The 15,677-nt window shown below is 54.6% G+C and overlaps 4 protein-coding genes across 4 annotated transcripts; all 4 read left to right on the forward strand.

The window, feature by feature from the left end:
* Nucleotides 1-509: 509 nt before the first annotated feature.
* On the forward strand, nucleotides 510-2,246 carry J4E88_008456 (uncharacterized protein; the record flags this gene model as incomplete). The annotated part of the gene is made up of 1 exon (XM_049402066.1): nucleotides 510-2,246. One exon carries the CDS (start codon nucleotides 510-512, stop codon nucleotides 2,244-2,246), a length of 1,737 nt encoding a protein of 578 aa, XP_049252164.1.
* A 631-nt stretch (nucleotides 2,247-2,877) lies between these two features.
* On the forward strand, nucleotides 2,878-4,524 carry J4E88_008457 (uncharacterized protein; the record flags this gene model as incomplete). Its single annotated transcript, XM_049402067.1, has 1 exon — nucleotides 2,878-4,524. One exon carries the CDS (start codon nucleotides 2,878-2,880, stop codon nucleotides 4,522-4,524), a length of 1,647 nt encoding a protein of 548 aa, XP_049252165.1.
* A 534-nt stretch (nucleotides 4,525-5,058) lies between these two features.
* Nucleotides 5,059-6,402, forward strand: J4E88_008458 (uncharacterized protein; the record flags this gene model as incomplete). The annotated part of the gene is made up of 3 exons (XM_049402068.1): nucleotides 5,059-5,191; nucleotides 5,260-5,439; nucleotides 5,522-6,402. The coding sequence occupies 3 exons, from the start codon at nucleotides 5,059-5,061 to the stop codon at nucleotides 6,400-6,402; spliced, it is 1,194 nt and encodes a 397-aa protein (XP_049252166.1).
* Nucleotides 6,403-11,002: 4,600 nt separating this feature from the next.
* Nucleotides 11,003-12,149, forward strand: LAE1 (Secondary metabolism regulator lae1; the record flags this gene model as incomplete). The annotated part of the gene is made up of 6 exons (XM_049402069.1): nucleotides 11,003-11,220; nucleotides 11,277-11,295; nucleotides 11,352-11,389; nucleotides 11,443-11,586; nucleotides 11,639-12,064; nucleotides 12,116-12,149. The coding sequence occupies 6 exons, from the start codon at nucleotides 11,003-11,005 to the stop codon at nucleotides 12,147-12,149; spliced, it is 879 nt and encodes a 292-aa protein (XP_049252167.1).
* Nucleotides 12,150-15,677: the final 3,528 nt, after the last annotated feature.

The raw sequence follows: 15,677 nt of genomic DNA on the forward strand, positions 1-15,677 counted from the left end.
AAAGCGCAGATTACACTCATGTCGCTGGCTTCTGTGCGTTTCGGCTCGCGATCATCCAGCTCCAGTGACGCGTGTATTTGATGAGAATGACCTCATGTGCTGCGATCCTTTTCATCGCCTTGATCTTTGGGCATCAAACTTCGGCACTCACTGTTCCAGTATGACGTAGTACAGGTGAGAGAGACGTCTTTTGCGCGCTAGGGCAAAGCGTCGTCGCTCTTTCCTTTCACAACAAGCAAGGTCCAAGCTCATGGGCTACAAACTCACTGACTTCACTTCCACAACTCCGACACTCACCTGCCTTCTAACGATTCTCTCGCCTTGCGCAGAAAGAAAGCAGCGCGGTGCACCTAATCGTGCTACGGTCGCGAGCGACAGCATCGGAAGCTATCCGGTAAGTTCTTTGCTCGATATGGCTGTTGTATTTGCACATACTAATAACCGCTAGTCACACCTACGCCGACCACGGCACTCAAACACCAACCCAATCACTGTCTTGAACTGCAGTCATGCACTTTCCAGTTCCTGATCCAAAGCGTAGCCAAATTGCGCAAGCGTGCTCCGGGTCTGGACATCCCGACGCACCCTCACCCTCACTACTCACCATCGCACCTGAGCTACGCAATCAGATCTATGAGTACCTGCTTGTCGATCCTGACCCTATCACGATTGAGAACACCACGGTTGATTATACAAAGACCAAGGCAGCCAAAGGGATTCCTACCTCCGTACAAAGCCCTGCCGTCATCCGTACTTGCCGTCAGATCTACCACGAAGCAGTCGGTCTCCTTTACAGCCGGAACGCCTTCCGCTTTAATTACAACCTTCACTTTGATGAAACATGCGCCAATACTTTCACGAGTCCCATCGAAGTATGCAAAGAATGGATAGACGGCATTGGCTCTTGCCTTCCGAGATTGCGCACTATCACCATCAACATGGACATACCCGAGATACCAGATGATGCACCATGGCAGGAATTTTACGAAGTCGAATTCGATGTGCGCCACGATTCCCGCCAGTGTTTGAACGTGTTGCCGTTACTTGACGTCTTCTGGAACAGCGACGTGCGCAACACATCAGTTATCCTTGAGAGGGCTGATAACGATGCATCAGATGACTACGACTCAGAGTCAGAAGAACCAGATCTTGACGTAACGTTATTCGCCAATGTCCTTTCCGAGCTAGGGAAGATGGATGCACTCGATTTGCGGAAAACACGTCGCTTGCTAGAAGGGATCTACGTGAACACGACGGGGACCCAAGGCACCATTGCATATCGTTCGACCAGTAGCAACGGTACTGTGCGGTGTAAGTTTGGGCATTCGGTCGAGACACAGCGATACGACATCGTTGCTCTACGGAGCCCACCAACCTTATTCAATCTGCCAGGGAATATTACCGATGCTATCATTTGGCTTGCACTCGAAGATCAGAAATTCACCTATAACTTCCACACGGGTGTCACGAATGGAACCCAACCCGGCATGCTCAACGTCAATTCTCAGCTTCGGAAGCTTGTTGCACCTTCGTTTCTATGCAAAAGCCGCTCTACCATGATACTGGGTACTAATTCTCTCCACTCTACCAAGACAATGTTCGAAAAACTTGATCGTCGCGTTGCAGAGTATTACAAGCAGACCTGGTCTTCGGAGCGGGATCCACCGACGTTCTGTAATCCGGTTTCAGCAACTACTTGTCTCATTAACGCACCAACGATCGTCTTGCAGTTCCAAACAAACGAGTCGCCACACCTAGCCACCGTTCATATTGACGCATGGGATCTCCTTCGTGTCACTGCGATATTTCCAGCCCGCACTACAATTACTGTCCGCGTATGCGGTGACCGTGGCGAGCTTCGGGATCATACTACGACCTTAGGCGATATCAGAAAGAACGCCTATCTACTTTTAAAGCACCTCAAGCCTGAATTAAACGCAGATGCGTGCAAGCTAGGTGTCAAAGTTGAGCTTGACCGCCAGTGTATCCCCATGCAGATTGCCTTCCGGAAGAGTGTCGAGGGTCCGCATCTTTTCGGCTTGCCTACGGTGAAGAGTTTAGACACGACTGAGTTCACCTCGTTGTTTGATAAAGGTAATCCAACATGGTGGAATAAAGTGCATACAGAGCACGATCTCGAGTTTTGGGCGATGCCATACTGGCCAGAAGAAACCGGCAACTGTGCGGACTGGTACAACTTGACTCTGGATGCCATTATTTCGCGTCTTTATTACCTCTGCGATTGAGTGGAGGATTAACACGCACACATATGTTCTTCTCGCATGTATTTACTTTTCTCTTCTATATCTAGCAGTGGTTTAGCCTACATCTACCTGAGCATATCTCACACTACATTACACCACGCCACAAGTAAGCCCCAAATTCACCATGACCTTGCAAATACCTGCCCAGGCATCGCACACCCCGGCGTCTTTCGTAGGCACCACCTAGTCGTTGTGACCGGTGTACCTTCGATTGATCTTTTCGCATCATCCAGTAATTGCGGTCGCGCGTCGTCACCGACGTTCAGTTTTGCCAGCGGATTCTTATCACTCGGGCACAGATCATAAGAAGATGACGTAGTGTAGGGTAAACGAGATACCTTCCTAGTGCGCTAGTGCAAACAGTCGCTGCCTTGGTGTTCTTTCCTTTAGGACAGCTAAGGTCCAAGCTCAAGCACGACAACCTCACTGCGAGTTCCTGAACACTTGCACTCTCCTCACCGCCATCTCTTACAAACAGCTACGCTTACAGCCATCAGGTAAGATCTTTCCCTGCTCTAGCTACTGTGTATGTGTATTTACTAAATACGACAGTGTTACACTTGCAGCCGCCGCGCAGCTACTCACGAGCTGAAGCGCTGTCTCTCACTCAGTTATGCACTTCCCGTTTCCGAAGCCCATTCACGGGCAGATAGCACGAGTGTATTCCCAAACCAGCAATCAGACTCAAACCTCACTACTCTCCATTCCGGCCGAACTTCGCAATGAGATCTACCAATACATACTGGTAGATGACGCGCCCGTTGTGATCGCGGACAAAGGAAATATCTCGGTCATCAAGGCCAGCGGCTTCGCAGGTAACGCAGCCATACTTCAGACTTGCCGCCAGATATACCACGAGGCAATCGGCGTTCTCTATGGTCAAAATGTGTTCCGATTCAACTACGGTATACTCATCGATTGTTACGATTTTCATACGATTATCGTCAATCCTGTAGAGACATGTTATAAGTGGACGCAACATATCGGATCGAGCCTCTCAAAACTGCGTACCGTTGCCATCAACTTGGCAACACCGAATATACCCGCCGATGTTTCCGGACATTCTCCGTGGGATGACTTTGACAGCTACTCCAGCAAGGACATGAAGATCTTGCCTTTGCTCGACATCTTCTGGAACGGAGTCGCATGCAACCTGTCAGTTCGTTTTGAGAGGAGTGGAAATCCCGTACGTCCCCAATTTGACGTCGAACTCCTCACCAAGGTTCTGTACGAGTTAGGAAAGATGGACACACTCAATTTGAAGATCGCGCGCCGTTTGATATGGAGCGTCCGAGTGGCTCCAAACGGCAAAGAGGGCACCATATGCTTTTTATCGACTAGTCGCAAGGTCGATGTCAGACGACAATTCCTACTGTCGGAGAAGACCCAGCAGTACGAACTTCCACCGAGCCAACCCGGATTCCTCGATCTACCTGTCAACATCATTAAGTTCATTAATAGATTGGCGCCCAGCAGCCATGAGGTCACATACAACTTCTACACAGGTGTTACGCATCGCTACGGTTTCGGTATGCTCGACGTCAACCTGGAAACCCGCGGGATGGCCCTTGTGGACTTTCACCGCAACAGCTGTGTTATTATCATCCTAGGCTCAGACACTTGTTTGTCTTCCGAGGCCATGTTTAGCGGGCTTGATCGCCGCGTTGCGCAATATTTCGATCGCTTGACCGATCGCTTGACCGATCGCAGAAGGCTGCAGCACTGTACACCAATTTCAGCGGCCCAGATGTACAAGATTGCACCGACCATCGTTTTGCAGTTCCAGACGGATAAGCCGTTAAGTCAGGCGAAAGTTCGCATCAACGCAAGGGATCTGCTGCGGGCTACCTGCGTCTTCCCAGCCTATACTACGATCATCGTTCGCGTATGCGGCCTTGATGAGACCCAAGACCATACTACAAGATTGGGCGAGATCCGGAAGCATGTCTTGGTTCTGATGGAGCACTCACTGGGGACCGCACTGACGGTTCGCGGTCCTATGGTAGAGGTTGAGCTCAACCACGACTGTCTCCCCGCGCGGGTCACCTCCTGGAGAAATCGAGGGTTCCTCAGTGATATTCGGAATCACGACAAGACAGTGGAGATAGTGGATATTGCTTGGGTACAAGATATGGTGAGGGCGAGGACGTGGAGACCGGAAAGGCACATGAATGGGTTCGTGAGCTACGGCATGCCAGAAGGTTGGGATGAGGAGACGCGATACAGCCTTATCAAGTGTCTCAAGAACCTTTGTTCGTGAGTGGAAGGTTGGTATACACGGTACCATTGTAGTTGACTTTCATTGTCAAACATTCCCACTGAAGGGGAAAAGATAGCTCTCATCTCCAGATGTCGAGATCAGTTTCGGCTGGGAAAGACGCAGTACTAGCACTAGTTGGCAAGCCTCAATCCATTAGACACCTCAACACCCATCTATAACATGAAGACCACATTGCCATACTCCACTATAAAATAAATACAACAAGCACTCACCCATTACCCACGCGCGACATGCGCATTCCATCAAATCCAACATCCAAGAAGATCGCCAACACCATCACGTTCGTCATTTCCAAACTTCGCCTCACCGCCCGCTGTTAGCGGCTTGGCGGCAGGAAAACGTCACTGCAGCGTTTTGATTGGCTGCACTCGCCTACTTTGCCATCATCACTTTACCTACTTTAGACGCGTGCCATTGCGCATCTGCAAACGCGTGGTATCGTGAAACCCACGCGCTACTAAAAGAGAAGAAAAAGAGGAATAGAGAAAGGAAAGGAAAGGAAAGCGAAAGAAGATGGATACTGTTGAAAGAGGAGCGATACGCGATGAGGAGGTTGGGAAAGATGCACGGTTAAGAGATGGAACAGCAGGCGATGTTGAGAAAGCTGGTATCAATGGTGTTGCTGGTGATGGAGAGGATATGATGGGTACGTCTATGTCAACCCCAATTCTATTGTTTATAACCTTGTCAATGGGAGAACTAACATCGATACAGGCAACAATCTATCAACACAAAAAGAACTTCCTCCTCTAAAAGGCCTCTCGTTCCTCGACCGCTTCCTAGTTGTATGGATCATCCTCGCCATGGGCATCGGCATCGCATTGGGGAATACAGTTGACTCCGTGGGTCCAGCATTGCAGAGAGGAGAGTTCGTGGGCGTCAGTATACCGATTGGTACGTCTCATTCCTTCCATCATCATCCCCATCCTATGATCCATCTCGTAGGTACCATGCCAGATGCTAACACGTTATATAGCCATCGGCCTCCTAGTGATGATGTACCCCATTCTCTGCAAAGTCCGCTTCGAAACCCTGCACCTCCTCCTCAAGAAACGCGACCTCTGGATCCAAATCGCCGTCTCCTTCGTTCTCAACTGGATCATCGCCCCCCTCTTCATGGTGGGATTAGCATGGGCCTTCCTACCCGACCGCCAAGATCTGCGCGAAGGACTTATCTTCGTGGGCATCGCGCGCTGCATCGCCATGGTACTCATCTGGACGGATCTTGCAGGCGGCGACGGCGACTACTGCGCTGTTCTCGTGGCGTTCAATTCGATATTGCAGATTGTGCTGTTTGCGCCTTTTGCGGTGTTTTATATCCAGGTGGTTAGTCATGGGGACAAGACGGATATTTCGTATGAGAAGGTTGCGCAGAGTGTGGGCGTCTTCTTGGGGATACCACTTGGTGCCGCTGTGATTACGAGGTTGGCACTGAGGTCGATGCTGGGAGAGGACCGCTATCAACGCAGGTTCATACGCTATATCGCGCCGTTCTCGCTCATCGGCCTGATTTACACGATCATCGTTCTCTTTGCTAGTCAGGGCGCGCATGTTGTCAGGCAGATTACGGATGTGCTGAGGGTTTGCGCGCCGCTCCTGGTCTACTTCATCGTCATCTTTACGAGTACGGTCTGGTTCTGCTGGAAGATGGGGTTCAGCTACAAGGTTAGCTGCACGCAGAGCTTTACTGCTGCGAGCAACAACTTTGAGCTCGCTATCGCGGTTGTCGTCGCGGTCTACGGCGCGGGTAGCGGGCAGGCTCTGGCAAGTACGGTGGGCCCCTTGATCGAGGTTCCTGTACTTGTGCTGTTGGTGTATGTCCTGAAGTGGATACGAAAGAGATGGCAATGGGTCTAGATGTCGCGGGAGTGTACAATATGGGATGGACATCGATCATGATGCAAGCTAGCCGTTGGACCGGCACCACGCCCCGGGCGTGAGGAAGATATTTGGAATGTTCCTTGCTCAACAGACGCTTGTGCTGGTGTATAACAGCAGAACGGTTTAGCTGCACAGGAGTAGTAATAGGACGGGTTGTGTATAAGACGAATACCAAGGTCATCCCGTCGGTAATAATTAATCTCTAGCACCAGTCATGTGTCGAAAATACACCATGAGACGAGACGCCAACATAGCGGGACCAGTATGACGGGTACAGTAGACGGTGATTCCCGAGTTGGAAGCCTTGGGTTTCATGGGTTTTGACGGGTCCCTCGCGGGTGTAGGGTTCCAGAACGTGCAAAGCTTAATTCCTCGCACATCGTAATCTCATTGGAAAACAAGTGACTGCGTTGCCGTGATTTGATTTGCGATGACACGCAGAACCCTGCTTTTTAGCGCGAACGGAGGAGATACCGAAGACTTTTACGCTAGTCATACGCCAGGACAGTTGGTCCGCCAGCGTAGCCAGACCAACGTGGGTCAGGGTATACATGCGAACCCCACAGATGGAGATGCTGTTCACACGCAAGGCGTTCGGCTTCGAATACCGGTTCCAGTTCTGGACAAGATTGAAGTTTTTCGAGCGGGCGGTGAGCACGTCAATCTCATTTTCAGTCGGATAGATATCAGCCGGTGGTACGTACAGCGTAATAACGCCCGATTGTGCATGATAGTACCCACATTCTGAATCAGAGGGACACAATTCTGCAACCAAATCGTAGTTGACGCGCGGGCTGTAGGCAACAAGGCGATGTCTAGCAAGGGGTTACCGCTGGTGTCCGAAACGGCTCTGACATCGGATCTTGGGAGCGGACATGCGCGCCATGTCCGTCGGGTATCGAGATCGAAATCGATATCGTGTGTTGAACTTGCTAGTTCTGCAGTAGGAGGGTGATAGATCGTGCTGGGAGTACCGAGTATCCGGTGTTACTTGGCTCGCGGTGACGCTCTGCATTTTCTCGTGCTCTGTGTAGACTCCGCAACGTGAAAATCAGGTGAGGAGGTTAGACGATGAATCATGGCCCCTGTATGAGGAGACTGCGTTGGCTTGCCTCGTGGGAGACCCTGTTGCTGGCCTAAGTCGATGTCAAGGTAGTTACCTGCAGGTGTTCTGCGTGACGTCCCATGTGATCATCAGTGCACTTTGTGCTCGTGCGTTCAAACCTTACAAATTCCAAGTTACACAAATATAGTTGGCTTGTCGTGCACGTACAGCCTGATGGTTCGGTCCGTTGTAAGGGACTGTTTCTGCTAATTCGGCACTTGGTGGTTGCAGCGGCGGCTGCCGTGTGGTTACGGTTGCAAGCAGCCGTCGGGCTGGGTGGTGCGTCTCCAACGGTCTTTGTGAGTTGTACCACCGCACCGCACATGCTGGGATGTGCCGTGACACGGTGACGGCGTGAGATGATGCAGAGGCCCGCGAGTCGAGCACTTGCGGCATACGCAATGTGTGAACACAGCCAGCGCGGCTGGGTCGACACAATCGTCGCGTATGACAATCTACGGCTGCAATCGAAGGCGTCCGCACGGCACGTATGCTGACTCGTTGCCAGCGCCCAAGATTGGACCCCGCGGCGAAGGAAAAGTGTAGCCAGAAAGATCTCACTGCCCGTGGAGGCTGTTTCTGGAAAAGAGATAGCGGCGGTGCTATGTCGAAGGAAGATATGTTGTGCATGAATAACGGGCGCCAAAAGCTCGGTGGGTATCAGGCCGTGTTGTAGACTACACCGTGATAAATTTCGCTAACCGCCGCGTCCCCAGTCATCGCAATCTGGCTGCCTCGGATAACCTACACATGCCTGAGCTGGAGATGGTGATATCAGGCCCGCGCCGAAAGTCATTCCGCTGGCAGGCAAGACGGACAATGACGTAAAGAAGGACCGTAAGTCGGCGCGCCTGGGGTGGGCGGAAGCGCCTGGTCGCTGACTCTGCGTTGGCAAAGGTTTCCGATTAGAGATGTGCTGCAGAAGACGGGCCATGATGCTTGGTTGCGATGTTTCGATGATGTCTACTGTGCAGGTGCACTATAGCTGGAACCGCTTCACCAGGCCTGAAACGCCGTCTCTGGTGCGCTGAGGTGTCGGCAGGGCCCAGGCGCTCATGCTCAGTCGTCTCAGGCTGGACATGTCAGCCCCACGCGCGCTTCATTCTGCAGCCGCGGGCGAATGCCGTCGCGCGATGTGCTGTATCCCAGGCGCGACCCATGTGGGTGCCGGCAGTGACGACCAGCATCGACCTTGTCGTTGGCTGTCAAAAGAGGGGAGTGGCTCGCTAGAAGCAGTTCGGCGTCACGGCGCCGTGTTTGTCGCGCGGTGGGTGGGCGGTGGTGGAGGCAGCTCTGGTGTTCATGCGGCATCGACCGACCGGCGGCTCGCCAGTCGCACTTTCCTTCCCAGCCCTATGGAGAGACCCAGCACGCCGGTTCAGCCATGTCAGCGACGACCGTGTTTCACTCTGCCTTGCTCACGGCTGTCTGTCTAGGCCTCCCCGCACTCTTGTCGCCCTCGCGGCCATCAGTCAGCCTGTTTCTTCCTCTCCAACCCTGCAGCCGTCCCTCGCGAGGTTGCATCGTTTCCGATTTATGCTGGTGTTGTGCTGAGAGCTGAAACGGTCCCTCTGTGCCTGCAGGGGGGCCTCGCTACCAGGACTCCGCCGTCTGCATCGTGGAGCTGACATGCTGACATGGGCGCGGTCGGCATGTCCCTCGCGGAACTGTCAACTGCAGCCACGTCGCGTCTCAGTCCCTGGAGCAGCTTGTAACGATTACGTTGGCGTCTTTGTTCAAGTTTTTGCAAAGGCCGGCCCCGCTAGATGCAAGCGATGCAGGATGATCGCCTTCTAGCTATACGCAGAAAGCAGTTCGCGAGCTATAGCTTCCCGTGCGGCGCAGTTCTCTAGACGGCAACTAGGAGCGAATGAGGTGTGTGATCCTAGGCGGTGAACCATGCTTCTGGGAACGCTTTCGACAGGACGCATCACGTATCGACAAAGTTACCTGCCGTGTCGGCGACTGCATGGCCATGGCTTGATCGGCCCAATCGATCTACCTGCTACGTACTTGGCGAACGCTACTGTCACAAAGGGCTCACAAAAGATATCGATGCATTTATTGCTGTTATCGTCGTCGCCAGCAAAGCCTGCTACCGACAGACAGGCGGGGTTGGCCCCTTGCGCAACCCTTCCTGTACCGAACGACCAGTCGGCAGCGGAACGGCGCGCGGCGCTGCAACAAGACTTGTGTCGACAATGCAGTCGAAACGGTGGTCTGCCATAACCTGGTTGCAAGTATTGGGGCAGTGGGATCGGTCCCAGAGTGCTTTTGTGCTATGCTCGCAACGTGCTCTAAACGCTACAGGCGGGCAAACGCGCATGCAGCCTGACGGTCCGCTGGGATAAGCAATTCTTCGGTACTCGTCTCGCGTAAGCACCATGGTGATTGAGCTGCTGCTGGGGATCGCGGAGATTATCCAGCCTGAATGGTATCACCTGAGTAGTCATTTCGGTCTTGGACGCGAAAGCGTCGCCTGGGCCGACAAGCGTCGCTGAGGGCTGATGGTGTCCTGAAGCGGCAGACGACGAGCACAGAAGCGGCAGGGTGTGTGTGAATGACGGGAATCCTATTCGCTCGAGTGGAGCATGGTACGGGATTCCGCGCAGGTCGGTTACCACTCTATTGGGCGTCGCGGCCAAGAGGAAGGGGCTGTCATGGTCCATCTGGGGGGTGCATTACAGTGTATGATGGTGCATGCAATCATCATGGTGCGGATGCTGAGGGTGAGGCGCATGACGGTGTTCTTCGGTTGGGGAGCGGTGTGTGCTGCTACCAGACGACGTGCCTGGGGCACTGGATAGGGAGAGGCTACTAGGAGATTGGTAGGCACTGGCAGGCAGTCGAGTGCACGGATGCGCTTCCGAGAGACGACTGCACCCGCCATTGTGGTAGCCGGAAGAGACTTGACTTGGTTGGGTCCAGCTCCGAGCGCGAGTGGCATGGACAGGGCCACCTAATTAATAGTAGCTCAGCTATGGCCTGCGTGCCGATGGGTCCCAGAGAGGTGCAAAAGATGAGTGGAGCACGCCTCGGACTGCCTCTTGCATTGATGCCGGCCTGCTTGTGGTCGACCCAGCGTCAGCACTCGTAGTCGCGCTTGACGGAAGCACTGCAGGGGTCGTCCGCTTTTAAATACCTCCCGCATCGCTCTGCCCTGATGACTGAGATCGCCTTGCTGGACTGTAGCAGTATACCCACGCCTGACCGCACTCGACGCCGTACACGTCCCAAACGACAGCGCGCCCTGCTTCCGCGTCCCCGTCATCGTCCCATGATCAGCGCATACGACGACTTGGCCCCTAGCACCGCCCTCGCTCGCCGTTAGCCGTCTGCCCTCGCTGTCGATACATCTCGCTCCAATGGTCACGATGGCTTCGAATGGGTGTGTGCCCCCGCTCTCCGTACCACGCCCGCAGACTGACCTTCGCCCGCAGATTGCCCGTGCCCGCTCAGAACAGCAACTACATGGAAAATGGCCGCTGGTATCATGGCTTCCGGAGAGGCCTCTACATGTACCCGTGCGACGAGCCCGAGAAGGACCGCATGGACATCTACCACCAATTCTTCGCCGTCGCACGGAGAGGGCAGCTGCACCAGGCGCCGGTGCCGACGCAGCCAAACGTGCAGCCCCGCATCCTCGACGTAGGCTGTGGGACGGGCATCTGGGCAATTGACATGGCCGAGTAAGTTGGCCAAAGCAGCCAGAGCTACCGACTCAAGGCTAACCGCGCCCGTGCAGCAAATACCTAAACGCCGAGGTGCGCCCACTTAAGCATGACGCATTGCTGCCAGACGGCTGACATGATGTGCGCAGGTCCTAGGTTTAGATCTCGTCAATATTCAGCCTGAGAAGTATGCCGCCCGCCCGTCGCTTGTCCGGCCTGACACTGATGCAGCCCCCGCAGAATCCCCCCGAACCTGCGATTCCGAGTACCACGCGACTACGAGAGCCCATGGACGTTGGGCGAGGACTCCTGGGACCTGATCCACCTGCGCATGGCGTGCGGCAGCGTGACGAGCTGGCCCGAACTCTACCAGAAGATTTACTCGTGCGCGCCCTCGCTAGACCCTCGCTTTTGGCGCCCCTGCTAACTGCCGCAGACATCTCAAGCCCGGCACCGGCTGGATAGAGCACATTGAAATCGACATGGAGCCGCGCTGCGACGACTACACGCTGCCCCCAGACAGCATGCTCACCAAGTGGTACGGCTGGCTGGCTGACGCTACGCAACGAGTTTCGCGCCCAATCGCCTACGAACACCGCACCCGCCAGCTGCTGCAGGCCGCCGGCTTCATCGACATCCAGGAGACGGTTATTCGCGTCCCCTACAACACATGGCCCAATGACCCGCACCAGAAGGATATTGGGAGGTGGTACAACTTGGGCCTGACCGAGGGTCTGGAGGCGCTAACCTTTGCACCTCTCACAAGGGTCTATCAGTGGGACCTCGACGCGCATGTCAGGCCAGTGCTCGAGAGTGTTCGCAGGGAAATCTGCAACCGCAAAATCCATGCGTACAACAACATGTAAGTCACGCACCAATCCGCGCCTGCCCACGCCCACTGACCGGCCCAAAGCCACATCTGGACTGCCCGCCGTCCCCAGCAGTAGCATCTCGCACCACCCTTGTACCACTCTGTTCATGGATAGTTTGCCTGCCCGCTACACAGGTAGCCCCTGCCAGGCACCCACCTAGCCCGGACTGGCTTTCCCCCGACGCTCTATCGAGCGCATCAACGCGACGGCCTCGTTACACCTGGACTCTAGAGATGCTTCCAGGATGTTGTGCATTCCGCGACACCATTTTTAGCCTCACTTTCGCCGATCCCATGGCTCACGCACCAGTGCGAACCACCTCGGAACAGGGGATTTTGCCTCTTCTGCCTTTTCTCGCGTCGACTTGCTCTTCACCTAATGGCGCATCTTGCGGTAGGGAAAATCGGGTCTTCTTTGGGCGACTACCCCAGTCTGGCGTTACGGCATGTTAAGAATATGATACCTTGATACCTCGGTTTCCTTGCGACAAAACGATTTGTTTGCCTCTATCTTCACGAGAGCATGGTGGTCTCAGCGCGTCAGCTTCGTTGTGCATGTCACGTCCTTTTGCGTCGGTGCAGCGCACACGACGCGAATCATGGTGGATTGCATGCGGCCTTTTGGCTCCTTTCTGACGAGCATGTTGTTGTTTTTTTAGCGGAGCGATCAGGACCCTTGGTGTGTCCCCTTTCTTCGATAGCACGAGCAGTATATAATAGCTGGAATATACCCCCACTTCCTCTCATAGAGTTTATCGCAACGCCTCTGCTGAGAAAGTCTGTCGGAAGTATCGACCCTCTGGGAAGGAGCCATGACGTCGCACAGGTGGCAATGCACTTTATCACTTGTCCGTGGTTTATACGCTGCTGCCACGCGTCGCCGTTCCGACGTTGTGGGCACTCTTGGCTCTGGTCCAGGATGTCCTCTCGAAGATCTGTAACGGTGGAGACCCAGCGGCGCTTCTACACAAGACGGCGGGACGCATAAGATGGGCGCGTATTGTTTCAGTGTTGCATCGCTGCCTCTCGAGGCCCAGGGTGCCGGACCGATCCATTCTGGAGCAATAATAGCAAGCGAGCTGCAGCATGCCATGGCCAACATGGGTGTCTATCGCCCATGCAGTTGCATGCACGATATACTAGACGGCTGCAACTACGATGTCCGACGGCGCGCGCCCAGTCTAGCAGCTGGACAGTCCAGTGCATGACTCGTATGACGATTGCAGCAGAGGCAGCAAGTTTGTCGAGGTGGTGGTATGCGGGGTGGGAATGGGGGCGAGGGCGAGGGAAAAGGCGTGCGTTCCGATGCTTTGGGCCGGCCGAGGCTTCTGAGGCTTCTCCCGTATCCCGCGTATGGTGCCTTCCGCGGACCCTCCAGGGAAGAAGGGAAGGAACGGCCGGCCGCCCACTCGTAGGAGGAAAGGGCGCATCACTGCATCCAACGTCTGGACTCGGACCTACTCACTCTCCGGTCTTCGCGTACTCCAACGCACGCTGCATGCCACTGCAAATGCGAATGCACCCACGGAAAGCAAACCCATGTTTTCCGCGCTCCCCTTTGCCCACACCCCCATCCACGACGCATCGCAATCTTGCGCCGCGTGCAACCAAACAACGCGTCACGTTCGCGCGACCTGCTAACGACATGGAGAGGCGCCATGTCACCATGTTTGATAACCACGGTCCTTTCTCGGTGCATCCCTCAGCCTGTAATGCGCACACCATTGTCAGTGATCGCCGCACAATGTTCTGACATGTCCGGCACCGCCGTGACAGCTCGCCGGTCGACATCGGCATGAGCAGGCGTTGCCGACGCGCTCTGCCTGCATCGTGACCGCCAATTCGTCACAATCGCGTATTGCATCTGCCATCGCCTTTCGCCAGACCACCGGACTCTGCGCTTCCTCCGAGAACCACGCCTCCCCATCCCCGCAACCGAGCCGCACGTGTAGGGGACCGCTTTTCACCTCCGCCGATTCCGTCCTGCCCTGCGTCTATCTCTCCTCCTTTCGAGCGGACGCGACAGCCATGTGCGCACCATCAAGGCATCCACCTCGTCTACCAAACTCCTCTGCTCCAACCTATACACCGCCAATGTGACTGGCGAGCGCTGCAAACTCTATTCCGCCCTAGGACCCAGTCCATGATGCGATTCCCACCCTCCGCTGCCCTCGTTACCGATGGCGAGGTCCTGCCGCGCAGCATCTCACATAGTACACCGACGTGCTGCGCCGGCCCTGCGCCACTATTTCCGCCTGTCACCACGCCGCCTGTATCTTACCACTCTCCCGGATAATCTTCGCCCGCTGCGAACCGCAGTCGCCGACCTAATCGCTGTGCGATATACACACTTGTCCGGTGCTAGCAGAGAATGGTGGAAATGAAACTCTGGCCTCGCTGATCTCTCCGCGCTCCGTCCCCAGTCGCATCAGCTGTCAGGTCGAAAAAAATCTTTGCTGCAGAATACATATGCACGACGTTATGGGATTACACTAGCCCATCTGCCGGTGAGCGGCAACCGTTTGCCTGGTCCTTCGACGTGTTGGTGGCGTGGCAGCAACCAACCGTTCGGATCCTCTCCCAGCTCCCAGCTCCCAGCAACAACAACGATGGATTGCTATATTCGGCCCATCTTGTTCGCTCTCGGAGGCAGCGACATTTTACATTATGCAAGGGCGCGCCTTTCGATCCTGCTCGATCCTGCTTGATCCTGCTCCACGGATCCAATGAGCTTTATCCCTCTAACACGATCAGCCAGCCAGCCAGTCAGCCTGCAGAGTGACTGGCCCCACGGACCGGATCCCTCGCAGGTCCCGAAGATGGTCCGCATTAGTTCCCACTGACTTGGTCTTCCCTCGAAGTCCGTCCGTTCGACTCAGTCAGCTCACATTCCCATCGCTTACACTGAGGAAACATTCCGCACCATGCCACCCTAGGCGACCACTATTCTGTAAGTTCCCGATTCCAGTTTATCGTTTCGTTCATTCGGACCCCCACTATGATGACAAACGCTGGGGCCATAAGAGTTCCTCTCCGCTCCCTTATCTTGCATGAGGGAGTGGATTGCAGGAACAGTGCTTTCAAAAACCAGCAACATTCTACCAAGAATCTTCTCAACTTTTCTGATATTCTACAACAAAACCACGCACTCTGGAATGGCGCTTACTCGTCGGTACGTATCCAAAGCTAATCATTGGTCAGGGTCGAGCACTCCGGTGCTAAAGCTAGTGCTCTTGTAGCAACTTTAGCACACCTACTAGCGGAAAGCTTGGTACGTTTAGTTTCGACTCGGTTAAGAGGTGATCTTGAATCGAGGGTCTGGCATCGGAGAATAGGCAAGAACTGGGAAGGTGGCAGAGATCTGTGACACCACTTGTGTCGCAACTTTGACTCTACACGGCGGTACCGCGTTTGCGGGATCTGCATAGCCGTCGATCCAGGCCGTTCACCTCCGATGACGCGATTCATGAGCCCACGGCGTGGGCATGGGAATGTTCGCATTGCCGATGATCGTCGGTGAGGTAGGTCGTTACGCCAGTCGTCGCATTCGTATAGCAGCTCATCCGGGTAAGAGGGGTACGTACCTACGTATACACGGCCGTGA

Source organism: Alternaria novae-zelandiae, assembly GCF_023758075.1.
Source record: "Alternaria novae-zelandiae strain BMP 2774 chromosome Unknown scaffold_19, whole genome shotgun sequence".
Lineage (NCBI taxonomy): Eukaryota > Fungi > Ascomycota > Dothideomycetes > Pleosporales > Pleosporaceae > Alternaria > Alternaria novae-zelandiae.